The sequence below is a fragment of the Pestalotiopsis fici genome (genome assembly GCF_000516985.1).
Source record: "Pestalotiopsis fici W106-1 unplaced genomic scaffold PFICI_Scf_1, whole genome shotgun sequence".
Classification (NCBI taxonomy): domain Eukaryota; kingdom Fungi; phylum Ascomycota; class Sordariomycetes; order Amphisphaeriales; family Sporocadaceae; genus Pestalotiopsis; species Pestalotiopsis fici.
The window spans coordinates 3,144,151-3,170,772 of NW_006917091.1; the positions used below are offsets into that span (position 1 = coordinate 3,144,151).

Genomic DNA, 26,622 nt, shown 5'->3' on the forward strand with positions numbered 1-26,622 from the left:
CCGTATTTATCTTTTGATTCGATATCCGCACTTTTGTCGAGAAGCATTCGGATAACCGCCTCGTGGCCGTTTGAGGCTGCTAGTGCAAGAAGGGAATTGCCGTTATCGTTTTTTGATTCAATATTCTCCTTTCCGCGAACTAGGATGCGAAGTGCTGGGGCATGACCGATCTCGGTGACAAACATCAATAGACTTTGGCCTTGTTTTGGGTCACGCTGGAGCACTTCAGCGCACAGCCTTAGAAACGCGGATCCTTCCCCTTCACCGTATATCACTGGCATAGAGACCCCGACCAAGCCCAAAAGCGAGTAGACCTTGTCCTCGGGCCGTGTTGTTTCTCGATTTTGGCACCAGGAGAATATTGTCTTGAGATCAATATTGGACTGCGAGAAATCACGAAGTGACGGTGCAGGTATGTTTGTTATGTTGTGAATTGGCTCCTCCAGGGATGTCTTGTCGCCGAGCTTTTGGCCATTGGAAGAAAAGAATTCCACTACCTGTGGTGCAACTAGCTCTTGCAGCGTCCAACCTCGCTTGAACCATCTGCTTTTTCGAAACCCATGTAACCAAGACGACAGCAGAGGTGGGGTATTTCGATCGAAATTTATCGACACATCGGAAAGGTAGACGTAGCACTTGTGTGCATTTTCATACCAGCGGTACATTGAGTTGATGGATTCGGCCAACTCGGCTGAGCTCGTTTTGTCGATGCAGCATGTATCAACCCAGAAATATTCGAGGCCGTCAAGCTGTGCCTGCCTTCCGCAAAACAAGATTTTGCCATAACCGGGCTTCTGTTGGAAATCTTTGTTCTGGATGTCCTGGAATGTGACCTCCTCTCCGCGTGCTCCCCAAGTATGAGAGAGTATGGCATATGGTGGAATGTCGTGCGTCAGGTCGTCAGTAAGAGAAACGCTGTCTCCTTCCTCGAGTCGAAGTAATCGCATCGTAAGAACGCAGTCGCGCGGCTCCAGTGAGCTGCAGCGAGGCACTAGGGTCGGGTCTGGGATCGAACTTGGTTCTAACACTAACGACAATGTGGTTTTGAGATGGCAAGGAATATTGGAAGCAAACGTGGTGAGGCGTGCGAATCCAACTATATAGGCACTGTATAGGGCGGAGCACGGCTGCCAAATACGGTATCAAAGCCGTTACCCCGCTACGACGAGGAGTTGTCCGACAGAAATAGATGTGTGACTTGGCATTCTTATAGTAGGAAATGTCTTGATCACCTAATTGTCATTCAATTGGCTCAGAGGACCAAGAGCACTTGGATATTACTTTGGAGCTGCGGGCACCAACTGTTTATCTGAGCAGTTGCCATTCAATCTTTCAGGGGAATATAATGAATATAATGGAGGCGAGATTTCCATAAGCGAGTTCAGCGGTGCAAGACGACAAGCATACCTATATACTTACCCCACCATATTCATATAATATGACGAGTACGTACTGAAAGGCTGCCGGCCTTGCGCTATGGAGCAGCACTTTTGAAACACTGTACAGAGTACAGTCTGGATTTGATTCATATTAAATACTTTAATCGTACAGAATTGTAAAAGCACGATGAAACCTTGCAATTAATAATGGCTCCTGACCTCTAACCAGACAGCCAACGAATACACGTAGAGTTTGCATGCAAATCGGTGCATATTCCTAGACCTATATGCGGGGACTGTAACACAAATATATGTGGAATTACTAACAGAGCCTCGCGCAATTGAACTTGGGAGGATGAGAGAATGCGAATAAACCATGGCTGGTTCGCAGCTTGAAGACGATTATTAGTACCCTGTGAAATCGCATGATCGCTTGCCATGTCCCGTGTCTCACCTCGGTTGGTGGTGTAATAAGGACGCAAGCCTCTGTGGATTCTGTTGCTTCAGCAACCCGTAGACATAAAAAGTCACAATGCTCCTCGTTTACTTCTAGACAACCTTGACCTTACGGAGCGTAGGAAGCTCCCAATCATCGAACAAATGGCTTCGACGTGTAGTGTTCAGATAGGAGAAATCCAAGTCTCCTCGGCAACTGGTGAGCCTCCACATGCATGTTAGCACCAATTTCTTAACCACAATCCAAAGCCGTCACAGCGAATCCGGTCCTCCAAAGCTACGAGACAAACGACGTGGCATACGAATTCACTGCTACCACCTTCAAAAAGACCTCACGACTCCCCTTCAGTAGTCCGTATCCTGATGGCACTCTTTTTACATGGTTCAGATCATGGTAAGTACTTTCTTGATAGTAACGTACAAAACTGACCATGTCTGTGCTTTGATAGGAATCATGAGCGCATTACCAACGAGGCCAAAGCGCTAGAGATCGTTTCCCAGCAGACAATAATTCCTGTACCAAAAGTACTCGAGCATGGAGAACATTCAGACGGCCGGCGCTATTTGGTCACAGAGTTGATCGGAGGCCTTCTTCTGGAAGCTATACAACTCCAAGGTTGCTCAAGGCCAGAAGATCTAAAACATACAGAGTGTATCCCATGCAAGGCATGTTCAGACCAAGCATACTCGAATGCGAATGAGTTCATTCACGATATCGTTTTGCCACAGCTCGCAAAGTTGAAATCGCGAGAACGTGGCATCGGTGGATTCGTCATGCCCCCTTCTTGGATGGCTCCGGACGTAGAACCTCCATGGAAAGGCAAGAAATTTTGGAAAACGCTCCCTTTAGAGGAACCAAAGTATGTTTTCCAACACGGCGATATTGCAGCTCACAACATTATGATGGACCCACAAACTCTTCAGGTCAAGGCCTTGATTGATTGGGAGTATGCTGGGTACTTTCCGGCGGGGATGGAAAGATGGCCAGGAACGCTGGACGCAGATGTCTACAGGAAGCGTGGTTGTCATCTTGCCCAGGCAATAGAAGAATTCCTTCCAGAGGAATACCTAGAATGTTACGAGAATTGGAAAGACAAGGAACAATTGGATGTGTTGGTTGAATCAGGGGAACTTCCACATATTAGTCGACTACAAGCTTTGAAGGCTGATGGTCACTGGTCTTGAGAACTTTTAGAACTAAAACAATTTATAACTTTTGACACCGTAGTAGATCCATTCTAGCCCGTACACATTAATCCGTGTTAGTCCCACCGCCATTGTACTCCAAGTCGCGCAAATCATTGAAAACCCCCGCGGCCAAATGCATATGACCAGCTTGGTGCTAGGCAGGATTTGATGTTGCTATAGTTTTCGCCGGTGACCGGAAAAGACAGCGCCATGCTTATGAGAATATAATGTTCGGTACGTGCTAAGCTTCGGACGCTACAGCGGCATATCCGGAGCATATGGAGCTAGAAGGACCGTTTCTCCTACTTTGTCGTCCGAGCAATAAAAGGCCCGAGAGTCGCAAAAAGGACGAAGAGCTATTTAAGGGCTTTGATAAACTCGCCATGTTAGTATGGGGGCGCTGGCAGGTTTCGTACGGTGCATACTATCTTGATTCTGAATCTAGGTTCGCATGCATCTGCGTGCGGCGAGGGATTTGCAATAAAGCGCACTGAGTGCCTGGGGCGGGGCTATACACTGGACCTCTCCCGCTGCTCCTGCTCAGGCGTCTTTAATTGCACCATAGGGCTACCTAGGCGTCCGCTAGCAAGACGCCTAAAGCTTGGCCAGCCACCAAGGTCGGCGTCCTTTCAATTCAAATGACTTTGCCGTTCAAAAAAAGTATCATCCGAGCATATCGACTGGTGCGCCGAATAATCCAAACTCCAAAACGCTCATGTGCGCCAGGCTCACCATTCTTTGCCCAGCGCAAGCACGCTGGCAACACTCGTCAGAGGTCCCGGCACAGGACCGCAATCAGATTAATAGATTGACCAAGGGTAAGCATCCACAGCCTACGCAGTGGATCAGGATATTGGACAATCTATCGTAACCTGGCATTGCGTCACCATGTGTCAAATCATTGAATACTGGATGGGATCGAATGAACTACTCCTAGATTAGTACCAGAGAATTGTATCAGAAGCTTACCATCTCGCTAAATAGAGGCAACATGTTTGACCTGCATGCCAAGAATGCCATTTCAATGGGGGTGCCCCCAGGGTTCTCATTCATCTGCTAGTGTCAGACGACGATCAAGACTTTCAGGTATCCCGCCGAGAACTTCAGATGGACCTCCGAGTTCCTTGTCAGTCATTCTCAACACAGTGTCTATATAGGCGATTTTCAAGTCATCTTTGGTCCTCAATCTGAATAGAGTGTCACCCACCCATCTCTCAAGTTCCAAAAGCAAGACGCAACACACCTTGACTTGATCTCAACTCCAAGACTATATGAAATGGCAGAGTCACGAGTTGTTAATATCGTCGGAGGTACTTTTTCAGCCTCGGGCTTATGCAATTCCAACTGACAAATGAATAGCTGGCATTTTTGGACTTTCCTTGGCCATCGCGCTGCGATCAAACGGTGAGTGCACCTGTGTTATGGAGAAAGGGTTATATAATGACCATCTTTACAGGGCACAAAGTGACGGTTTTTGACCAATGCCCGTACGATGACACAGGTTATGCTCCAGGTGCAGACCCGTTGCATGAAGCAGCATCAGTCGACCATAACAAAATTGTAAGCCGTGGCCTTGATCCTTTCCTGTCCGTGTTTTAGCTCACCTTGTCAAGATGCGATCATCCTATGGTAAGAAAATTCATTACCAGCGACTTTCCCTTGAAAGTCGAGAGCTTTGGCTCCAAATGAACCAAGAGCATGGAAAGGACTTTTTTGTGGAAAGCTGCATGCTGCGAGTGCAACCAAGTGACCAACTCGGTCTCTTGGAAAGGGAAACCTTGGACAGTCTGACGCGAGACGGGCTCCGCGACACACAGTTTGTCAAAGGCGATGCGCATGACCGTCTCCGGGCGGCAGAACTAGGGTGGGATCATAAACTGCTCGACTTTAACATCCCTGGTGAGAGCGGGAAGACATTCGAAGCAGTTCTTGATACAATTTCCGGATTCATCAAATGTAGCGAATCCTGTGCGCATCTTCAAAAGATGGCTGTCGATCTCGGGGTTGATTTCCGATTCGGACCCGAGAAGGGTTGCTTTGAATCTCTTGTCCTCGAGACCCAGTTGCAGGATACGCAAGAAACTGATTGCAAAAAGGCTATTGGTATCAAGACAAGGGATTCAGTATTCCATCAGAGCGATGTTGTAGTAATTGCAGGTAAGCCAAATTCTATCAACACAAACACGTTGCCACTTTTGTTGACACACGCCAGGTGGGTCATGTTCAACCCAGCTACTACCAGAGCTTTCCTATCATCTTGAATCATCTGCTGGAAGTATTGTTACCTTCAAGATTGATCCCAATGATGAGCAACTCTGGACCAAGTATGCGCCAGAGAACTTTCCGGTCATGACTTGGAAGAGTGCACCGCGTGATGAAAATGGTAAAGACACCGGTAGCGTCTACGTCTTTCCGAGGACTACGGATGGTCTCATCAAGATTGGTTACCGTGGTATCAAGGTAAGAATATCCCAGAGAGAAATCAAGGCGAGAGAATGGTGGTTGGGCAACCTAGTACAAATGTCTGACACATTTCTCAGTTTACCAATTTTGTGCCGGCACCCAAAGGGACACCTTTCACGCAGGATGGGCAATGGTCAGTCCCGCTTCCGCCAGGTAAACCAGAGCAGCTTCCTCGACCAGCAGTGGAGGCAATCAGGCGATTCGTGTCGGTTTTCTTGCCAGAATTCGCCAAAGTTCCCTTTCATTCGAGTAAATTCTGCTGGTATACCGACTCCTTGGACAATTCTTTCGTCGTGAGTCATCTATTTTTGTATCCTCATGAAGCGCTTCCTTCTGTCAGACTAATGATGTGTATATGCAAGAGCGACTATGTCCCTACATATGCCGATCAATCTGTCTTTGTTTGCACCGGCGGCAGTGGCCACGGCGCCAAGTTTCTACCGGTCCTAGGAAAGGTTTGTACGCTAGAATTCTATGGCTATTACAACATTGACTAACCACATGGGACTGACAGCATGCTGCTGATATCTTTGAACATGGAAGCAACAGTTCATCATTCATGTATCCGTTCTGGTGCTGGCGCGATGATGCGCCTCGTGGTAACGGGCTGGAGGAGGGTCCAAGCGGTCCCAGGAACATTGGACATGAATAGTTTCCGTCAACATATCTACTGGCATCTACCCAAACCTTTTCTTTCGTATTTGTAAAACATTTTCAAGTAAAAGATAATTCGCACGTTGCTTATTTGTTGTAGTGTTCTTATCCTACCGCCTTGACTTGTACCATTTGGATAGATTCTACCAGGTGACTGCTCATGTGAAACATGTCAATAGTCTTGATTCGGGGTTTCCGCGTCGGAATATACGCAAGGGCCTATTTGGCAGTCTGTACAAAATGGTCCATAGTGTTGCGGAGCATCTTTTGCGGGCTGGTAGGGTTACCTTGGAGGTCATGAATATATTCAAAATGAACCGAAAAAACCGCATATACTAAGTTGATTCCATTTTAGAAAGTTACCCGAGTTTTCTATCCATCAAGGTTACAACCATCTGTACTTGGCTTGGCAGCAACACTTTGCCATGTCGATCTTCTTGGCATATTTTGCACCACGGAAGTGGCCAGCAAGGTAACACTATTACGCTTGAAAGTATCTCTCAATAGTACCAAATACTGCTCCATACTTTTGAAAGCACAAGACAAATACTTCATGACCTATATGATTAGTTTACAAGTCACAAGAATGGGAAGAATCGGTTAGAAATTGACAAGCCATAAGAATACTTCTACGCCGGACAAAAAGCTGGAGGGATCAACCCAACCTTGATCAATCATCTGCCCTTCCTTTCGCTGCTGCAATAATAATTACACCAGAATGCAGCTACTTTGGCCTTTAATACTGCTCCTAGATAGCGTATTATGCAGCGCTTCCAATATAACTCCAGCTGGGTTGACTGTGCGCTTGAACGACATTTCATACTTGATCTCTCCACATGTCACAGCAACAATTTCTGTCGACCCCTCCGCATTTGCAAACACTCCCTCTTTATTTGGCCTGGTTCCAGTTTCGGTTTTCACCAACGATACGGTGGTCGAGAATGTCGCGAAAGTAGCCAGCTCTTGGGCACAAGTTGATGATGTTTTTCAGCCGGCCTTTCTTCAACTAACTCTTCTTGATCGTGTACCAGGCAAACATGTCAATGGTAGTAGCAAGACGGTCAAGGCCATCAAAACCAGCAACTCTACAATGATTCAATATTCGTCAAACTCGAAAATCCCCCAAGGACCCTTCTTTTTGGACAAGTCAACCGGGGATTTGCATCCAATCTATCGACTATATGACGACTTTGCCGGCACTTTCAATGAGGCTCTCTTGCAAGACCCCAATGGCACATTTCAGACACTGTCGGCGAGAATACCCGGCTCAGCCACGTTGACCATTGGTGTACCCTCTAGACTGTACTTTGAGCCTTCCGAAACACAACCTCTGGCCGGCGTCCGTATTGCCGTCAAGGATATTTTTTCACTAGCCGGAGTCAAAAAGTCAAATGGCAACAGGGCATGGTATCATCTTTATCCTCCCGAGAACACCACTTGTACCGCCATCTCAAGATTGGTGGCCGCGGGAGCCGTGGTTGTAGGCACGCAGAGACTGTCACAATTTGCCACCAGCGAGGTCGCCACGGTAGACTGGGTAGACTACCACTCACCATTCAATCCTCGCGGCGATGGTTATCAAGATGCTTCCTCGTCAAGCTCTGGCGCCGGAGCATCCATCGCATCGTATGAATGGCTCGATGCGGCTGTTGGTACCGATACTGGTGGCAGTATCCGAAGTCCTGCCGGCGTCAATGGCGTCTTTGGAAATAGACCCTCTCATGGCTCTGTGGCCTTGGATAATGTCATGCCCCTGTCCGAACCGCTAGACACGGCCGGATTCCTCGTGCGAGACCCCGTGCTTTGGGACAAGCTACAGCAGGTCATGTATGGCCCGAATTATACCACAAGGCTGGCTGAGGATAATGACGATGCACCTTTCCGATATCCGACAAATATATGGACAGTCTCGTGGCCAGACTCGACTACTGAAGCTAGTTACCTTCTCAACGACTTTGCTAGTGCCTTGGCAAAACATGTCAATGGCACTCTGGAAACTCTGAATCTGACGGAGCTATGGAGTGACAGCAATTCCGAGGATCCAGACGTTGACTCGGATTTGGCGACAATGCTCAACGTCACGTATCCAGTTCTGACTGGGCAAGGCCAAGTATCCAAAGTGATAGAGCCGTTCTTGGCCGACTATGCGGCCTTGCACGATGGACGACGTCCGTTTATTGATCCTGCGCCGCTCGCCCGTTGGGCCTGGGCGGCCAATTACTCCTGGGACGAAGCGATGCACAACAAGACGCTCTTCATGAACTGGTTCAACACGGTCGTTCTGCCTCGGGTGAGCGACCCGGCGCAGTGCTCGTCTGGTCTGGTGCTGTACCCGGCCAAGGTGGGCACGCAAGCCCTGCGGAACCGCTACGATATTGACCCGCCGGCTCCGTACACGGGGTTCTCTGCTTCCCGCATGTCTGTGTTTTGCGAGTGCCCGGATTTCATCTTTCCCATTGGTGAGATGCCGAACTGGAGCAGCATCACGAATCATGAAGAGTATCTGCCCGTGGCTGTGGGAATACTGGCTGCCAAGGGCTGCGATGGGCTTTTGTCGCGTTTAGCCATGGACTTGGTGGACGCAGGCGTTTTGCAGGCGCCTAGAGTTGGGAGTACATTGGGGGGTGGTGCTATACTTTATTGAATGCAATTTGCCTTGCGAGATGGGTCGGGTACTGCTGGTTTATACTTGATAGGTGTTTGGTAGAAAAATAGAACATTTTCGAAATAGGCTCGGCGAATAGTCAATCAACATCAAGATGAACATTGCCGGACTTGTCTGGAAGGACTCTCACTGCATGATTCCGTCGACATGAGCATCGGCGCACTGAGCAGGCCCTCTAAGCGGTAGCGGTAGCCTTCAGCATGTGCTAGTTGCAGGCCCCTGTAGCTTACCGACGGACGGTAATAGCCCTCTCCAGCTAGTAAAAAGTACACCGGTACGAAAGAGAAATATTTGAAAACATTCAAGTCATAATCCTCCTCTCTCAACCATATCAACATTGAAGAGATGCATAATGGCCGGTGAATTCAATTACTACACATATACATTGTCCATTTATCTACAGCGCCCGTCTACAGCAAGCTGATTACAAGATTCTCAGTATAGTTCCCATCTGTCCCACGGCGAGAGAATTTGGTGACCTGGTCTAAACCTTGATCCAGCGTCCCATCCAGCACTGGTTCACTTCTTTCGCCTCGTCCACGAGTCCCAACTCCAGAAGCAGCTGGACTACGCCTCGCACAGAAGTGTACAGCGATGAGCTGATCCAGGCATGTGTCGGCGCCGTATGCTCGCCGATCAGAATAACATTTTGCTCAGTCTCGTGGTACGAGGGGATATACAGTCTGTGCTGCTCCACATCCGGGCGCGTCCAGCTTGTTGCAATATGACGCTCGTTCAGCCAGCAAACCCTTTCGTAATCACCCGTGTACAGATCACGCACTTGTTCGCCGTGAAGGTCGGCGATTGCGTCAAGCACAATACTGACGTGCTCCTCGTCGCTCAGGCTGGCAAAGCGACTTGACCAGTCGCCACCGCGGTAGTGCATAATCAGTCCTGGCCTTCCCGTCTCGTTGAGATTGTATACGGGATAGTACAATGCTCCAACGGCGGCGTCTCGGGGAGTCGAGTATCCGCCAAAAATGGGCCTCTCCTCCTGCTCCCAGAAACGCTCGCTAAACAGCAGCGCGACTTTGCAAGCGTCCTTGAACCTTAGACCTCGCTCCGACATGGCTCGCGTCTTGACCGATGAAAACGACGGCAGAGACATCATTCGTGTCATGGTGAACGGGACTGCAAGCATGGTGTAATCATAGTCCTTGGATTGGTCGGATTGCGGCTTCATTGTCGTTGTATTGACACCCGGTTCAATCCACGACAGGCGCGTCCCAGTAATCTCTCCACCTTGATCAGATATCGCCTCGATCTCTCGGACCTGTCTGTTCAATCTCAAACGGTTTTGAACGTGTGGGACGATGGCTTGTGAGAGGCGACTGAATCCACCGTCGACACATTTCCATTCCGTCTCGGCAATGGCGCTTGCACCGCCGTCTTGGGCGAGATTGGAATTGTGATTCATCTCGTCCCAAAAGACATCGTAGTCGGTAGCAGTATGAATAGCGTCCGTCACATTGGTGCTCGCGTTCCAGATATTTCGCAGCATGCTCTGCTGGCTGACCTCATCGAGGCCTTGCTCCATCACACGCTCGTGCAGCCTCCAAACGTCGCGCTGCATCTCCTTGATGGTTGTCGTGTTCATCAAGATCGAGTTCATTTTGGCCTTCATGTCTTTGTACTCTTGAATCTCCATTGGAGCTGGTTTGCCCAGACTTGAATTTGCCGCAATGTCGGCACGGGTAGGGACGCCACCATCAGAGAGTCGTCCGGTACCGAGCGCCAAAAGTTCGTTGGGTGAATGCTGAATCCATGGTATGAGGTCAAGGTGGAGGCTCGAATGGTTGTCGCGGTTCATGTCGTTTAGCCAGTCTATGAGCTGAAACGTCATGGCGTGGTCAGAGTACTCGATGGTTTCATTGCTGTCTTTGTACTTTGCGCGGTAGGGTAGGCGCATGGGTCCCATCTCGGCCCATTCCTGCGTGCCGCCAATATTGGAAACGGTACGCAAGCGCCCGCCGACCCGATTGTCTGCTTCGAGTAGCTCCCAGTTGTGAATGCCAACACTCTCCAACATGAGGGCCGTAGTCAAGCCAGTAATGCCGGCTCCAACAATGGCAATGGATTTGTTCTTGACTTGGTCGACATTGTCTGGTCGCGAAGTGTTGGCAATCGAGGCAACGCCGTCAAACCATGCGCCCAGTGAGTCAAAGTCTTTGAGAAGCGGTTTGCGGAGATCCGTGGCTATAGCACAAGACGTGAGACCCAAAAATATGGAAAACTTGCTCAAAGGCCTCGAAAGCAACATGATGGCACTCGATCAAGAAAATGTTTTGTTGCTAGTAGGATGCCCTTGGCGGTTGTCCTATTCGGTTGCATTTAAAGATTGACGCAACCATATTTAATGCTTCACTCGATTACCCATCATTTTGAAATCATGGGCCGACATTTGATACTGGTCGTGGATCCAAAGGCGATCATTAGCCTCAAGGGTACTCGAACATACTATAATGTCGAGCAGTATATAACGCACTCCCTTGACGGCCAGCAAGGTGATCCACGTTCTATTTTCTTGGCTGCGTTTTTGCTCTGCTAACCTGCTAGGGTAAGTGTTCTGCCACGGCACCTTGATGACCATTATTATAGAATACCATAATGTCAATCTTGGCGCATGTAATATTAGTTTGGATAATATGGGACCTAGTAGACATTGAGTTGCATCATTATAGCCTCGTCATGACGTTCCAAGGACTTTTCACAAGCGGACGGACCCGGGCATCCTAGACTCGGCGGACCTTGTGGCTGGACCTCGATGCCACACGACGGTCTAGGAAACGATAGCTCAGTGGTGGTTATTCATGCAAGTCATCGATAGAAACTTTGTGGACATTACAGTCATGGTATCTTTTATGTAACGTAAATGAGCTGTGGCATCATCAATTTACATGTTTGTAATATGGATAGTTTCGTTATTGCCTAGTGCCGAATTTTTGCTATAGTGGTTAGGGGAGTATTTGGGCAATATTGGAAAAAGTGCAGACATTATTGATTAACGTGGTTTCTTGGCATGACCGGCACAGTTTGAACCAGTAGTGGTGTGTTGGAAGAAAGAAACATGGTCTTCAAGAAATAGTTGAGAATTTTGTCTCACAGACCGACGAGTTCAAGTATGTTTAGATACCTGTGCCCTTGCGTGCTTGTCTTGTGCTATCATGTCTCGACGCGTCTATGGAATCCAACGAAACACAACTTTCACTTTTCCTTTAGCTCATCCTTGCGAGCCTCCTCCTTGAGCCTTTCGTCGTCCGGCCGGTGCAGCTCCAATTGTGGCATCAAAAAGAAGGCCACCACAAAACCAAGAGCAGCCAGTGCAGCTCCCACGTAAAAGATGATTTTGAAGGACTTAGTGTATGCAGGAATCAGTGCCGCGCGAATTCGTGTGGCCTGGTCGTCGGAAAGCGTTTCGAGATATTCTTGAGGGTTGTCGATTAGTGTGTCGTACGCTTCGGAATCAAGCTCCAGCGTGGACAATGATGCTTTGACAACATTGTTCCTTGGGAGAATTAGCATCTACCCATGTAGAACCTTGTGAAAGTCTTGGCTTACAGGATTGTACCACAGACGGCAAGTCCGAATGTGGCTCCGAGATTCCTGACAAAGCTGCAAAAACGAGTGTCAGTGGTGTGGATACATGTTTCAATCTTTGGGCTACTGACTTTCGGAAAGATGTAACAACAGCCATGTCGCTTCGTGGGACACCAGATTGGATAGCTATAAGAGCACTAGTAAAACGTCAGTACGAAGCATGTTGATAAAGAGGCAGGACCGCGAGGAACTATACGGTTGAAGAGTATTCCCGACCCCGACTCCAATAAGCAAAGAATAACCAATTTGCTTGCCAAGACCAGAGGTCTCATCAAGGGTAGCCATGAGGCCAAGACCAATTGCCCAGCAAAGCCATCCAAAGAGAATACATTCTCGGTACCGACCGACCCAATGCACTATGAGTCCCGAGAATGTGCTACTTGCTGTCTGCACCAATGTGATGGGTAGTAACATGACTCCCGCCTTGGTTGACGAGTAATTGTAGACTAATTGGTAAAAGGTGGGAATATAGTATATCTGGACGACAAAATTCCAACCATTTAATGCCATGGTAAGGCAGGCTCCGATGGTCATGCGACTGCGGAAAATTTCCACTGTAGCATGTCAGTAATTGATATGAGACTCGATAATCTGTGGTATTTGTGGCTTACATGGTACAAGAGGAAATTTGGGGCCCTTCCATTGCCAGAGGACAAAAGAAACGCACACGAATGCGCCGACTAGAATGCTGACAAGAACGGCTGGAGAGTTCCACGAGTACTCTCCTCCTCCCCATGTTAGACCCAGCATGAGGCCAACAGCTCCAGCAAGAGCTAACCCAATGCCGACAAAGTCAATTGCGCGCACCTTTCTGTCTCTTTGCATTAACACCGTGAAGATCGTGTGGAGCTATACATTACTTACAGCTTCCAGTCGCCCTTGACGTTCTTCAGGGGCATAAAGAACACTACGGTTGCAGTCGAGAGTACGGTAAGTGGTAGATTGAGGCGAAAGATCCATCGCCATGAGTCGCTGGACTTGGAGGAAAGCGCTCCCCCGATAACGGGGCCGATGCCGTTGGCCAGAGCTGTCACTGCACCCTAAGTATGCAATTTTGTCAGTACAATATTGATGGAGAGGAACCGGTTCTCATCTTTGAAGACTCACCAAAATGCCCTGATATTTGCCCCTTTCGCGCAGGGGAACAACATCGCTCACAATCATCTGAGCAATGGTCATGAGGCCACCCCCTCCAAAACCCGTAAAGCAGCGAAATATGATGAGTTGCGTGGCAGTCTGAGCCAACGACGCCGCTAGCGATCCAAAGAAGAAAATTCCTAGTCCGATGAGTAGGATCACTTTGCGTGACCAAATGTCAGACAGTCGACCGTATAGCAGCTGGCCGATAGTTGAGGTTCTGGATGGTACGTCAGTTGGTCTCGAAACGCATAGAGCATTCGCGGGCTAGGACATTACTGCTTACATGAAATAACCGTTAGCAATCCAGGACATTTGTTGGCTAGCATGCAGCGCATTGCCAACAATGCTTAAACTGGCTGCCAGTGTTGTTTGGTCCATGAGTGCCACCAGATCTATGCTGGCGCACGCAAGAAATATCTAGATGCGTCACGGTTACCCACGTCCATATAGTTTATACTCGCACATGAAAGGATTTCTCACCATGATGATCTTGCCTCTTGAAACATAGTTGGTTTGTTCGTTGAACACAATTTTCTCTTCTCGTGAGGCTGGCGCAATGTCCTGTGTAGCATCGTGTACAGTCAAACGGTTCTCCGCATTTGCAGCCATGACTACACCATGTGATGAATAAAAGAATGAGATGGAATCTTTGATAGGGAGAAGCTCTTGTGATCGCGGGCAAGGGAAACAAACAAGAAGTTTACTTTTGTCCGAGAAATGTGCTACTTGCAGGGGTTCAACTCTGTAAGAGACAAGGCCTATATTCTGTACCGACTTCGATGAGGAAAAACACAGAAAGGCCAAGAAATCATGAGCGCATGAAAACGGCTTGGAAAAATTGCAAAATGTTGGAACTACCCGGCGGAGCACCCTTTCCAGCAAGGTAGCTGATGCTAGGTAATGCCAAGTATGCCAAGAGCCTTGGGCTACGATCGCCAGCAAGCACAACACATGTATGTTTCAAAGTGTAGCCGTCAAGGTTGAATTATACAAGAAAGACCATGACAACAAATTTCGCGCGAGCCATTTCGATATCTTTATTACGTTAAAGTATCCTAGAGATGTCGTGATCATGCAGAGGCAACAAGGGCCGAGAGGTGCGTGTTGGTGGGTCATTGCAGAAACCACCCAAAGCATGGTTGGAATGCTGTTTCACGGCTGGAAGATCGGTAATCTGTACATGTAGCGATTTTATGACAAGACATACTAGAATTTATGATCAGAGATACTTGCGGCTTCAGTTTCCGGAAATGGCAATGATAATCTAAACGACAGACGCAGAGTGGCCATCACGGTGGTAGTCATTCTGAAGGCCTCATGCTGAGTACTTTTGTGTCACTGCGTTCTGAGGGTGCCATGTGATGAGACCATTTCATCGTCGATGAATTTTCTTTTGCTTTGCACCCGGGCGGTGGTAGTTATTATCGTTATATACGAGCCCTCGGCCGGAAGTTTGGCCCCAAGCTGAGTCTCAATCTTTGCTCGACAATGTCACCCACAATGGAGAAACGAAACAACTTGAACGTCTACAAGGGGCCAGAAGCACTAAAGGATTACTTCAATCCAGATGTTGCACCTCCACTGCCCTTGGTCGAGTTACCAGAGGTCCTGAACCCCTACAAACAAGACGGTGTTCACATCTATGCCAAGATGATGACGATGCATCCCGCAAACAATGTAAAAGCCATGCCAGGTGAGAGAGAAAGTAAAGACTGATGAGGATGTAATTTTGCTGACATTCTTTCTTCCAGCGCTTAATCTTTTACAAAACCATCAGGACTGTGACAAGACCAAGACAGTCGTCGAGTATAGTTCTGGCTCAACTGTCATTTCCATGAGTCTGGTGTCCAAGGTTCTACCAGGGTTTGGTGATGTGCACGCATATCTCAGCAACAAGACAACGGCGGCCAAAATCAAACTCATGCAATTCTTTGGGCTGAACATGTAAGTTGTTCTTCCACGATCTGCCGCTACATTTACAAGGAGTAACCAACGCCTTGCCGCAGTACTCTATTTGGAGGACCTTCTCAGCCTGAACCATTGGACGAGCGCGGCGGTATCATGGCTGCACGCCGATGGGCACAGCAGGATGATACAGTCATCAACCCAAACCAGTACGAAAATGAAGACGTATGTATTTTTGTTGCATTGTCGCAACATTCTTGGCACAACTGATCATTGTCTTGGCAGAATTGGAAAGCGCATGTTCGATGGACAGGTCCTCAGATATATGAGCAGCTCCCCGAGATAAATGTCATCTGTGCCGGCATGGGGACTTCTGGTAAGCAGGGTCGTCTTGAATGACTGCGCAATTTTTCTGACCCCATTCAAGGTACAATGAGTGGCCTGGGAACTTACTTTAAAGAAAAGAAACCATCCGTGTTTCGTCTGGGGTAGGTCTGCCTCTATCACATTATACCAATGATTTCTGACAACTCGCTTGACAGCGTTTGCACAGCCGCTGGAGATAGAGTCCCCGGCCCGCGATCCCTAGCTCTGTTGGGACCTGTCGAGTTTCCTTGGAAATCGGCTGTCGACAAGGTCGAAGAAGTGGGCTCTCACGACTCGTATTATCTATCTCTTCAGCTTTGTCGTCACGGAATCGTCAGTGGTCCATCTTCTGGATTCAATCTGAAAGGTCTGTACCAATTCATTGACGACAGAAAAGCCGCCGGGACACTCTCGGATTTGGCGGGAGAAGATGGTCAGATTCACTGTGTCTCCCTCTGCTGTGATCTTCCATACCAGTATATCAACGAATACTTTGACAAGCTTGGCCCTGAACACTTTCCTAGCGTTCAAAACGCTGTAAGAAATCTCTTATTGGAATGAAAACTCGGCTTCATACTGACCAAAGTGTTCAGGAACTGTCTGATGTAGATCTGTTTCGCTACGACGAAGCATGGGAGAGGGAAGCTCTTTCTGTTCTAGGCGATTTTTACCGACTCGACAAGACCATAGCCAAGGACGTCTTGTTGCTCGCAACGAAGAAATGCCACACGGACCGCCTCGGCTGGGAAGAGCTTGTTCCTCCACTTCAAGGCACAGTGATTATTGATTTAAGACAACCCGAAGATTACAATCTGTTCAGTCTCCCAGGGTCGATCAACATCCCGACTGTGAAAATGGGATGTGACAGGCCATTCTCAGATGCGTCCACTCTTGTTTCTCTTTGGCGCAACTTGATGTCCAAAGTAAACTCGGACGCTAGCGAGATCAACATGGGAATTCAAGGTAAGCGTTCCTTGTTCATTTGCTACAATGGAGATGCTGCTCGAGTGGCAACAAGCGTCTGTCGAGCGAATGGCCATAGCGCTGATAGTCTACGTGGTGGTACTGAGGCGCTATATAAATTGACCGTGTAAATGAAACTCTAGCAAAGTGGCATTAAGCCATCGGACACAGCTCGGGGATGAACAAATGAGATTTCCTGTCTATTCTAGCAACTCTGCACATATAATCATGATATTTCATCAGTATAACTAAATCTCCTATTGCAACGATGGAGTTAATTGCAAAGTCTTTTTGAGAAATCGTCATTCCATTCTAGGGGACCCTCTACCTGATATTACGTGCACACGTCTCACATGTAACAGTGAGTCAATTAATGTGCAAATCAATGGTGACGATTTTGTCACGAGTCAATGATACTTGCCGCTTCAGATATTTACAGCGAATGCCGATCACTCTGAAGTGGCATGGGGTACGGAGAGAATCACCTTGTTGGTCCTGCTGCTTCTGCAATGTGGCTCCTATGCTACGGTACTTTTCCCAATATGCGAACCCTTTTGGTCTGTTTGTGAAGCACCAAATGTTTTAAAGGACCATATAATGGTACGCCATGTCGGCCGATGCATATTTCATTCCCAAACACGTACCTCGAAAACATTCATTGCAATGACTATCAACACAAACATGAATTTCGCAGAGAGCGTCCCAAGAGGCCCTCCATCAGAGAGCAATTCTGTCCTGAGAAGCGTACAAGGTCTCAAGGTGCTGTTGCTAGAAGATATCGACAAAACAGGCAAAGACCTGCTAGCTTCTTACGGCTATGCAATCCAAGCTTTCGAACACGCTCTACCTGAGCACGAGTTGATCGAAAAGATTAGGCAAGGACGTCTTTCATGGTGCAAATGACCAGTAACACTAACACTCTAGTATTGATGCAGAGATGTGCACGTTATTGGCATCAGGTCGCAGACCATGCTGAATGCGCGGGTTCTGCAAGGAGCGAGAAACTTGGTGGCAATCGGGTGCTTCTGCATCGATACCAATCAAGTAGATCTAGATTATGCGACTCAAAGAAACATTGCGGTTTTCAATTCACCTTTCTCAAATTCACGCAGCGTGGCCGAGCTCATCATTGGCGAGCTGGTTGCCTTGGCGCGCCAGCTAGGTGACCGCTCAGCAGAGATGCACAATGGCATATGGAACAAAACAAGTAATGGTTCTGTGGAGATCCGGGGCAAAAAGCTGGGTAAGAGAATTCAATTATTTCTCAACATTCCAAGGCGCTGGCTGAAAATGTATTGCAAAATCGCAGGCATTATTGGCTACGGTCACGTCGGTTCACAGGTATCGGTGTTGGCGGAAGCCCTGGGGATGAAAGTCATATACCATGACATTCGTCCGGTCATGGGCGTTGGAAATGCTCAACAGATGAGTAGTCTCCATCAGTTGCTCCGTCACTCTGATTTTGTCACTCTTCACCTGCCTGAACAGTCACAGTACATGGTGTCGTCCGCGCAGTTCAACTTGATGAAGCCTGGTTCCTACATACTCAATGCAAGCCGGGGTAGTGTTGTCGATATTCCGGCCTTGATCGCTGCAATGAAAACCGGTCAAATCCCCGGCGCAGCTCTAGATGTCTACCCGAGCGAGCCAGGCACGAATGGGTCAGGTTTTACTGTTGGATCGAATGACTGGATAGAGGAAATTCGTCAGCAGAAGAATATCATCTTGAGGCCACATATCGGCGGAACTACCGAGGAGGCACAACAAGCTACAGATGCCGAGGGTGCGTTTGCAAAGCCAGCCCTTGCGTTCTTTGCTAATACAGTCCTCGCAGTGGCTAAAAAATTGACTTTCTACATCAACACAGGGAATGCTGAGGCGTCTGTGAATCAGATCAAGATACCTTGCACTACAAGCGGAGATGACAAGGTAAACATAATCCTCAAAGGCCACAAAGACGAAAGCTGACTTGACGAGGCGCTCATGAGCGAGGATTTGTCAATGCTTGCCCACCAAGGTATATCCAAGGAGCAGAGTTCATCCCGGGCGTGTCAATTGACAATATAATGATTTTCACCAACTTTAATACCCACCAGGTGAGCCCACACAATGCTGCTACTAGGATGAGGCAGGTTGGACCGTTCAGCTCTAATGTAAACTTCCACTGACTCGTGTACATCAATCTCAGGAGCAACGTCACAGGTCCCTCAAGCAAGGTGTTTCTGGCAATATCACCGCTTGCAAGGTGGAGGACTCTTGGTACATCATGTAAGGTAACATCCAGCTAGATTGCTAGATTAGACAAAGCCATGCCATGTTTTCTAATCAAATGCCTCATTACTATCAGAGAAGCCATGGTCCACTACACAGAATCGACTCTTTCCTTGTGTCACCTAATAGTATATTGTGTGATTTCCTTGGCATCCAGGCCGCAAGTTTGTGCCGGGGTGCAGTGGAGTACAAGAATGATACGAAAGTGCAGAGGGCGGCTGATAGTTCCTAGAACAGGAAACGGATCACGCAACATAAATTCAGCCACTGTATCATTACACACCGTGTTCCTTCCAGGCACTTTCCCATTGATCTCAGTGGCTTGCCGACCCGCCAATATCACCTTGACGGCCAGGAAAATGCATTCTAGTAGGCAAAATATTCGAGGAGTTTTACTATGGAGATGGTATTAGCTTTCTAGGTCACTCGCAACTGAAGTTTGATTGTGCACTGAAAAGATTGCCAAGAATGCACGTTAATTCAAGCAGCAGAAGCATTGTTGCCACGCCCGTGAGAACCTTTATGGCACTTGGCGCCAGAAAATCATCTTGGCATGCAAACGACCCATGCCCTGAGCCAGAAAATACGCGGCCTGCCAAGAAAAGCTCGCCATATCAAGAAAACAATGATCAAATCGTGCAAGGGACTTTTGAGACGAACATGGTTGCACTCGGCCGCCAAGAGCGGCCAAGATTTCTGTGTGAGATGACTGTTTTATTCCCGTATGTCTGCTGATTGCTTAGTCTCCGCTTCAGCACGCAGTAATGTTGTGTCGACCACTACTGCTATGAGCCCTATCGAGAGGGCGGACCATGGCACAGGGGCAAATAATGGTATATAATGTTGCAATCACTTGTCCAACAATAAGGGCCAGTCGAATTACATTCATCATCCTCGAAACCAGACAGAAGTCTTTCATTACATTTCTCTTTTTCCCATCTTGTATCATGGAGTCAAAACCAAAAGACGAATCTTCCGTACAGGGTGATGCCGTCGGGGACACGTCTGCCTCTAGTCCTACCAACAATCTTCCAACCAAGAATGAGTTGACTCCAACAGAGACCCAACATAAAGTCTCGGAGCGAGACGTCGATGACACGACGGTTTTTTACAACCGTCAGAAAGACAAGGTTGGACCACTCACACCAGAGCTGCAGAACAAAATCAACAAGAAGAACTTTTGGTGTCTTCTCAGTCAGACATGGTGGATCGCTTTCCTCATCCATTTGGACAAGTCGACCCTGTCGCAAGCCAGTACAATGGGAATCTTTGACGACATTGACATGTCCAAGACAGAGTACAACAACTTGTTTGTGCTTTTCTACCTTGACTACCTGATTGCTCTTTGGCCTGGTGGCTATGTCGCCCAACGAGTCGGGCACAAGCATTTTATCAATGCATCATTGGTTCTATGGGCACTGTTGCTTGGTCTTCATCTCGTGGTCAAGACGGGCAGACAGATGATGGCTTTGCGCTTTTTTCTTGGCATGGTAAGTATTTTCAAACGTTGATTAGTCATATCATTAGACATGAAAACTAATATCGACTGAAATAGACCGAGTCGCAAATTGTCCCGTCCACGACTGTGCTGCACCAAGCTTTCTTCACCCCCAAGAAAAGTCCTTGGGTACAGCTCCTATGGTGGGCTTCGGGAAGTTTTGCCAATGTGCTCCTCACCATGGTTGCCTACAAATTGATTGAAGACGACGACGTTGGGACACTAGTCGGTGGGCTGAGTTCCTGGAAGTGGCTGCGTAAGTAATTTCTTGGCTATTGGCCAACATTCACAAGCTATCAAGCGTCAAATTACTCACAAAGCTTCAGGTATTGTCTGCGTTATACTTACATTCGTCGTCGTGGTTCCAATGTTTTATTTTCTGCCGAATTCTCCAGTGGATGCAAAGTGGCTTACGACCAAAGAAAAGATCCATACTATTGCCATGATCCGTGAGACATACTCTGGTATTGTCAACACTACATTCAGATGGAACCAGGTCCGCGAGTGCTTTACAGACTTAAAAAGTTGGCTGTTTATGTAAGTTTACCACATCTTTTTAAATTGCTCTTGTTATCTTGCTAAAGCTTTCCAGATTTCACATGTTTTTCAACGAATTGCCAAATAATACGTCGCAGCAGCTTCCGTTAATTATTGTCGGGTTTGGCTTTACTCCGGCTCAGAGCGCACTATTCAACATAGCCAAGCCCTTATGGGGATCGTTCCTTATACTGGTCTCAGCAGCGATGCTATATGCAACTGACCTTGGCGTGGGATACACATGTGCCATTTCTTATATTCCCTGCTTTGTCGGTGGGATCATGGAGGTAAGACTTGAGAACCCTCCCTTGCACGTCTGTCCAAAACAGTTTTAGTAATCTAGTCTCAGTTGGCTTCGCCTTGGGAGAACAAGATTGCCCTTATTGTAGGCACCCAAATCTCAACATTCAAACCGTCGTACGTTTTGGGTCTGTCATGGGCAGGCACCACTACGACGGGGTACACAAAAAAGTTGACTCTAATGGGAACGTGTATCGTTGCTGCATCCGTTGCCAATATGATCTCTCCGCAGTGAGTTTCAACCATCATTGAAACTGGACTTTGCTAATCCCCAGTTCCAGATTCTGGCAAACTCAGTATGCACCTAGATATAGACTTCCCTGGGCTTTCATGACAGCGTTTTGGCTTATTTCGCCTCTAATGTGGTAAGTTGGCACCCGGAGATCATTGCAGCCGCCACGAATTTGCGGGGTATACGGCTTGCGCGCTTATCCAAGCATTATATGTCCTCGAAAGAGGCACTGCGCCACGGTTCTTGCTATTTCAAAGATTCAATGCTAACGCAAATTTGTGACAGTCTCTTCATCCGGTTTTACCTAGACAAGCTCAATAAACAGCGAGCAGAAATACTCGCTCATTCTCGAGCGAACAATGTTGCCGAGATTCTTGATACAGGCAGTGAAGAGATCAAGATTGACGAAGAAGACCTCGACGCAACAGATCGACAGAATCTGCACTTTGTCTATCCTCTCTAGGTTGAACAATTGTATTTGGTCAAATCCGGCGTTGCGGGATCGCGTACATGGTATATAGCTCTACACAAGCCTGGGCTGGGTATGGTGCTCTCACTTTTGCAGATTTGGCCTGGCGATATATCGCGCGTATAAATTATCGACACAGACTCACGCAATGGAACTTGTGACCCTAAGTGGTTGATTCACGACGAATTCCTGCTTATAGACGCTATCTTTTCCAGAGACTTGGGATAAGTTTGGTCTTGTAATGACGGAGATATGGCCCAGCGCAGAATACTTACTCGGGCATATTAGATGGGGTTTAGCACCTCTCTTTGGAAGATTGTAGGATCAACTTGGACATCTTACGTGCTCCTTCAATCACATCTTCACTTTCACGTTGGCTTAGGTGAGATGAAAATATCTCAAGAGTCGGTCCATTTCTGTGATCCTTCCACGACGGAAATTACGCAGGGAATAAAATGCAGCCTGATCGACAAACATGTCAAGATATCAGGCGCTGTGATTGGTGGCCGCTGCTCGAACACTGGGTACGAGATAGGCATCCATCGGATGGGAAGGCCCTTGAAAGGAATTAATACCGCACTGAAAGAAAACCACGGAAGATGTATTTTGTGTAATGGTATTCACCCCACTTCGCGCCGTTATGTTATAATGTCTCGGACTTTTGCCTGCAATATTTCTTTTCTTTCCGGTATTATTACCACGAAGAGCAGCACTAGCTAAAAGACTGCCTTTGATATTGCAACTTCAAATGCAGACTTTGTCCTTGTATTTGCCAGTTCATTCCTAGTCTGCACTTTTCAAAAGTCCACCAGCCGATCACTATGGGACCTCCGTACATCTATCAGGCTTTACCGTCATCGCAAAGCATTCGACTTTTGCGCCTTTTCCCAAGTGCTGGCGCCAGCGAACCACTCAAGGGACAATTGCTCGAGTACTCTTTACAAGATATGCATGACCATGAGGAGCCGTATGATGCGTTGTCCTATGTATGGGGCGAAACGGACACAACCCATTTTATCGAATTGGATGGGTGCAATCTCGCTATTACCGCCAATCTGCAAACGGCATTGACGTATGTGAGACATCGAATTCGCGACAAACTTTTATGGGTAGATGCGTTGTGCATAGATCAGGATAATAAAAGAGAAAAAGAGCACCAGATTGGACTAATGTACGGCATTTATGCTTGCGCGAGTTGCGTTGTTGTTTGGCTTGGGGAGATGGCAGACGAGAGCGACCAAGCCTTGGAAGATTTACGCAAAGTTGGAAGACAATGGCACATCAATACCAAGAAAGAAGGGCAAATCTCTGATAGGATCATTGCATTGTTTCAGAGACCGTGGTTTGAACGCATATGGGTGGGTGATGCACAAAGTTTTCCTTGCATACCGTTTGAACAATTGCTGATCAATTCAGGTTCTTCAAGAGGTCGGAGCAGCTCGCCGTGTCCAGATTCGATGTGGTCATCGTGAAATGGATGGATATGCCTTTGGCATTGCTGCGAATCTGTTGAAGCCTTCGCTCGAAGCTGGTGGAGAATGGCAGGCATTGCAGAATACGATTCGATCCGTGGCCTACCTGATGCAAGGATCCGTTTTCAGGTCTCCATATGATTTATCTACAGCGCTAGCTGAAGGCATATGCACTTTTGGGGAACTCGTCGATATGTTTCACGATCGCAAGGCAACCACGGCTCAAGACAAAGTTTTTGCGCTGCTCGGAATGAGCTCAGTTGATATGAGTTCCTCTGGCCTGTTACCTGACTACACAGTTTCCGTCCGTCAATTGTTTCAAAGGCTTGTTGAATTCGTCATTTCCAATCAGATATCCATCGAATGCCAAAAAGAGGAGGAGATTGCCGTGCTCAAAGCCGTAGGCTATGTTCTCGGCACAGTCATCGACGCCGAACACGATGATCGGTTCAACAATATGCAGCGGGTAAATGTGCACTGGAGAGACGTTCTGGCTGAATATTCGAGCAAAGAGCTGTACCCTGATGTTTTGATGCTCCGAAACTCGACAATACTTCTCCGGAAGGGTGATCTCATTTGCCTTCTTGATGGTGCCACAACACCTACCATTGTACGGTTATATCATGACTTTTCGGTTGTTGTGGTTGCCGCTGCTTCGTCGTTAACGCACAAGGAAAACGTCTCTACGGCCAAGTTGCGTGTGGATGATGCCATGCGACTCCAATTGGTTAGACGTGATTTCATTCTCATTTGGGATTGGGCCTACCCCTTTGAACAGGATCATGACTGGAATTCCTACGTCGAATGGGCCGCAGGACACCAGTGGGAGTTGCAGGGCCCATCCTCGTCGAAAGAGCCTTTCTCTGGCGATTACTTGTCTCGATTGTCCCAGTCTGCTCTGTTATGTATGGATGCCCGGGGACTCAGAGAATCGGAAAATGTCTTCCATTGGACCTTTAATCAATTCGATGCAAACTTGGCCACGAATGCTGGGGTCACATCCTCCGAAAGAGCTTTTGCAGCGTTGTTGAACGGCATGAGCAGCGAATCGATCATTTGGGTAGACTCAAAGGTCTCCAAAACGTTTGGAGCGGTGCGAATATCATCATCTGGCGCTGCTTCAGTCCTATTCTGCTGGGCTGCCGGGTGGCATCTGAATCATGTGGCAAACCGTCTCATCCAATCAGGCAAGGTTGATCCCAATTTTGCATACTTTTCTCGGCCCATATTATCATTGGTAGCGAATTTGGGATCTGAAGATTATGTCAAGCGGCTTGTCCAAGCAAAAGCGGATGTCGACGCAAGAGACGGAGTTATCAAGAATGGCCGGACTGCACTTATGGTGGCTGCTGAAGCCGGCCACCTTGGTGTTGTAGACATACTGCTGGAAGCTGGGGCAAACCTAAACTTGGAGCTTTATGAGGGCCAAACAGCACTCACTATTGCTGCGAAAGCTGGCCATCTTTCTGTCGTAGACCGGCTGCTCCAGGTAAAAGAGAAGCTGGGCCCAAAAATCAGATCCTCCTCCTCGGACAGAACAACATTTCTCATAAATTATGAATCCGACGACTCGGAAGCTGAGAACCAATTACTCAGAGCCAGAAACCGCGAGGTGCCGGGGGAGGAGTCAGTCCAAACAGCTCTCAAAGAGGCTGTGAAAGCTGGCCACCTAACTGTCGTGGACCGGCTGCTCCAAGCAACAGCAAACGTGAATTCCCGATTAATATCCAGCAACCAGTACTGTGTAACGGGGTTACCGGCACGACCGGGGCCAACAGTACTGATCGAAGCTGCTGGAGTCGGCCATCTTACTGTTGTTAACCGGCTGCTGGAGGTCGGAGCAGATCCCAATACAGTAGGATATGCAAGTGAGAGAACGACACCGCTCAGAAAGGCTGCTAGAGCTGGTCATCTTTCAGTCATAGAACGACTACTTGAAGCGAACGCGAATGTGAATGAATCAGGACGGTGCGGCTCCAGGCAGACAGTGTTGATGGAAGCTGCCAAGGGTGGTCATCTCCCCGTGATCGAGCGACTGCTAGAAGCTGGAGCAAATCCGAACGCAATTGCTCATGTTACCTATAATGAGTACCTCAATGATTACCAAGATGCAACGATATTATCTGTTTCTGAGTCGGAATCTGACCAGGCTGAACCTAGCCAGGCTCAATCTGACCAGACTGAATCTGACCAGTCTGAATCTGACCGGGCTGAATCTGACCAGTCTGAATCTGACCAGTCTGAATCTGACCAGTCTGAATCTGACCCGGCGGAATTTGACCAGTCGGAATCACGTCCGTCAGTCTCTGGTCTGGTACGTTCTGAGTCTTCATCCATTAGCGGTCGATACCCGTCGACAAGGAGATACCCGTCGATAAGGAGACAACATAGATCAGCACTGGACTTTGCATTGGAAAGAGGTCACACTGTCGTCGCCCAACGACTTCGAGAGGCCGGTGGTGTTGTAACTGAATGGCCCGCTGATGATCTCGATCTAGAAACTAGTGGTACTGCCCCTTTTGCCCATGATTCGGACTATGTTAGGGGTGTAACTGAAGGGCCCCCTGATGACCCGAAGATGGAAGAGTTCCACGAGTTCGGTATGTGGCTTCAAGGTTTCGGTGTTGCCCGATATGAAGCCCCCTCGAGCAGAGAAGAAGTATAGACAACCTGACAATGCGTCAGCAAGGCGGATAGAAGGGAGAGACGACATGTCGTGATTCCTTACCAGAGAGAGCAAGCCTGCCAATTCCATCTATACTGGCTCAACTACCAGTCACAATAAGCCACTTTTCCTAAAATCTAGAATATGCATTACCTCGGCGCTTGCCTACCTCAATCGAGATCATTATATCATATTCTCTGATAGATGACTACCAGCCAAGTTGGGCAATCAACAATGATGCCATCATGTACGTTATTGCATCCAAGCGCGGGTTGCTGCCCTGCACCTCGTACAGCGAACTTGATGGCGCCAGTGTTCAGGCCTGGAGCTTAATCAGACGTACAAACTGAGCAAGATCATCCCTGTTTCTAGGTAAAAAGACGGATCTTGGCTAAAGTTCCC

General features: G+C 47.9%; 10 protein-coding genes across 10 annotated transcripts in view; 7 read left to right on the plus strand and 3 right to left on the minus strand.

Annotated features, from left to right (window-relative positions):
* The window catches only part of PFICI_00961 (uncharacterized protein), a gene marked incomplete at both ends in the record, with an annotated part of 1,279 nt that extends 332 nt beyond the window's left edge, over window positions 1-947 (minus strand). The window contains one exon of the mRNA XM_007829542.1: window positions 32-947. Coding sequence (XP_007827733.1) covers window positions 32-947 — 916 coding nt within the window. The remainder of the gene's footprint in view (window positions 1-31) is intronic.
* Window positions 948-1,979: 1,032 nt separating this feature from the next.
* On the plus strand, window positions 1,980-3,020 carry PFICI_00962 (uncharacterized protein; the record flags this gene model as incomplete). The annotated part of the gene is made up of 3 exons (XM_007829543.1): window positions 1,980-2,034; window positions 2,085-2,229; window positions 2,285-3,020. 3 exons carry the CDS (start codon window positions 1,980-1,982, stop codon window positions 3,018-3,020), a joined length of 936 nt encoding a protein of 311 aa, XP_007827734.1.
* Window positions 3,021-4,299: 1,279 nt separating this feature from the next.
* Window positions 4,300-6,138, plus strand: PFICI_00963 (uncharacterized protein; the record flags this gene model as incomplete). The annotated part of the gene is made up of 8 exons (XM_007829544.1): window positions 4,300-4,333; window positions 4,383-4,427; window positions 4,480-4,583; window positions 4,637-5,180; window positions 5,236-5,483; window positions 5,564-5,779; window positions 5,849-5,941; window positions 6,001-6,138. The coding sequence occupies 8 exons, from the start codon at window positions 4,300-4,302 to the stop codon at window positions 6,136-6,138; spliced, it is 1,422 nt and encodes a 473-aa protein (XP_007827735.1).
* Window positions 6,139-6,858: 720 nt separating this feature from the next.
* PFICI_00964 (uncharacterized protein) lies at window positions 6,859-8,784 on the plus strand (the record flags this gene model as incomplete). The annotated part of the gene is made up of 1 exon (XM_007829545.1): window positions 6,859-8,784. One exon carries the CDS (start codon window positions 6,859-6,861, stop codon window positions 8,782-8,784), a length of 1,926 nt encoding a protein of 641 aa, XP_007827736.1.
* Window positions 8,785-9,289: 505 nt separating this feature from the next.
* Window positions 9,290-11,065, minus strand: PFICI_00965 (uncharacterized protein; the record flags this gene model as incomplete). The annotated part of the gene is made up of 1 exon (XM_007829546.1): window positions 9,290-11,065. One exon carries the CDS (start codon window positions 11,063-11,065, stop codon window positions 9,290-9,292), a length of 1,776 nt encoding a protein of 591 aa, XP_007827737.1.
* A 944-nt stretch (window positions 11,066-12,009) lies between these two features.
* On the minus strand, window positions 12,010-14,151 carry PFICI_00966 (uncharacterized protein; the record flags this gene model as incomplete). The annotated part of the gene is made up of 9 exons (XM_007829547.1): window positions 12,010-12,310; window positions 12,364-12,417; window positions 12,474-12,539; window positions 12,599-12,956; window positions 13,014-13,213; window positions 13,267-13,442; window positions 13,510-13,759; window positions 13,826-13,959; window positions 14,023-14,151. The coding sequence occupies 9 exons, from the start codon at window positions 14,149-14,151 to the stop codon at window positions 12,010-12,012; spliced, it is 1,668 nt and encodes a 555-aa protein (XP_007827738.1).
* Window positions 14,152-15,042: 891 nt separating this feature from the next.
* Window positions 15,043-16,907, plus strand: PFICI_00967 (uncharacterized protein; the record flags this gene model as incomplete). Its single annotated transcript, XM_007829548.1, has 7 exons — window positions 15,043-15,235; window positions 15,294-15,486; window positions 15,549-15,672; window positions 15,733-15,823; window positions 15,875-15,935; window positions 15,990-16,350; window positions 16,407-16,907. 7 exons carry the CDS (start codon window positions 15,043-15,045, stop codon window positions 16,905-16,907), a joined length of 1,524 nt encoding a protein of 507 aa, XP_007827739.1.
* Window positions 16,908-17,457: 550 nt separating this feature from the next.
* Window positions 17,458-18,744, plus strand: PFICI_00968 (uncharacterized protein; the record flags this gene model as incomplete). Its single annotated transcript, XM_007829549.1, has 3 exons — window positions 17,458-17,633; window positions 17,712-18,019; window positions 18,086-18,744. The coding sequence occupies 3 exons, from the start codon at window positions 17,458-17,460 to the stop codon at window positions 18,742-18,744; spliced, it is 1,143 nt and encodes a 380-aa protein (XP_007827740.1).
* A 1,250-nt stretch (window positions 18,745-19,994) lies between these two features.
* PFICI_00969 (uncharacterized protein) lies at window positions 19,995-22,077 on the plus strand (the record flags this gene model as incomplete). Its single annotated transcript, XM_007829550.1, has 7 exons — window positions 19,995-20,537; window positions 20,603-20,801; window positions 20,872-21,082; window positions 21,138-21,369; window positions 21,432-21,613; window positions 21,664-21,747; window positions 21,900-22,077. 7 exons carry the CDS (start codon window positions 19,995-19,997, stop codon window positions 22,075-22,077), a joined length of 1,629 nt encoding a protein of 542 aa, XP_007827741.1.
* An 827-nt stretch (window positions 22,078-22,904) lies between these two features.
* On the plus strand, window positions 22,905-26,220 carry PFICI_00970 (uncharacterized protein; the record flags this gene model as incomplete). The annotated part of the gene is made up of 2 exons (XM_007829551.1): window positions 22,905-23,441; window positions 23,500-26,220. 2 exons carry the CDS (start codon window positions 22,905-22,907, stop codon window positions 26,218-26,220), a joined length of 3,258 nt encoding a protein of 1,085 aa, XP_007827742.1.
* Window positions 26,221-26,622: the final 402 nt, after the last annotated feature.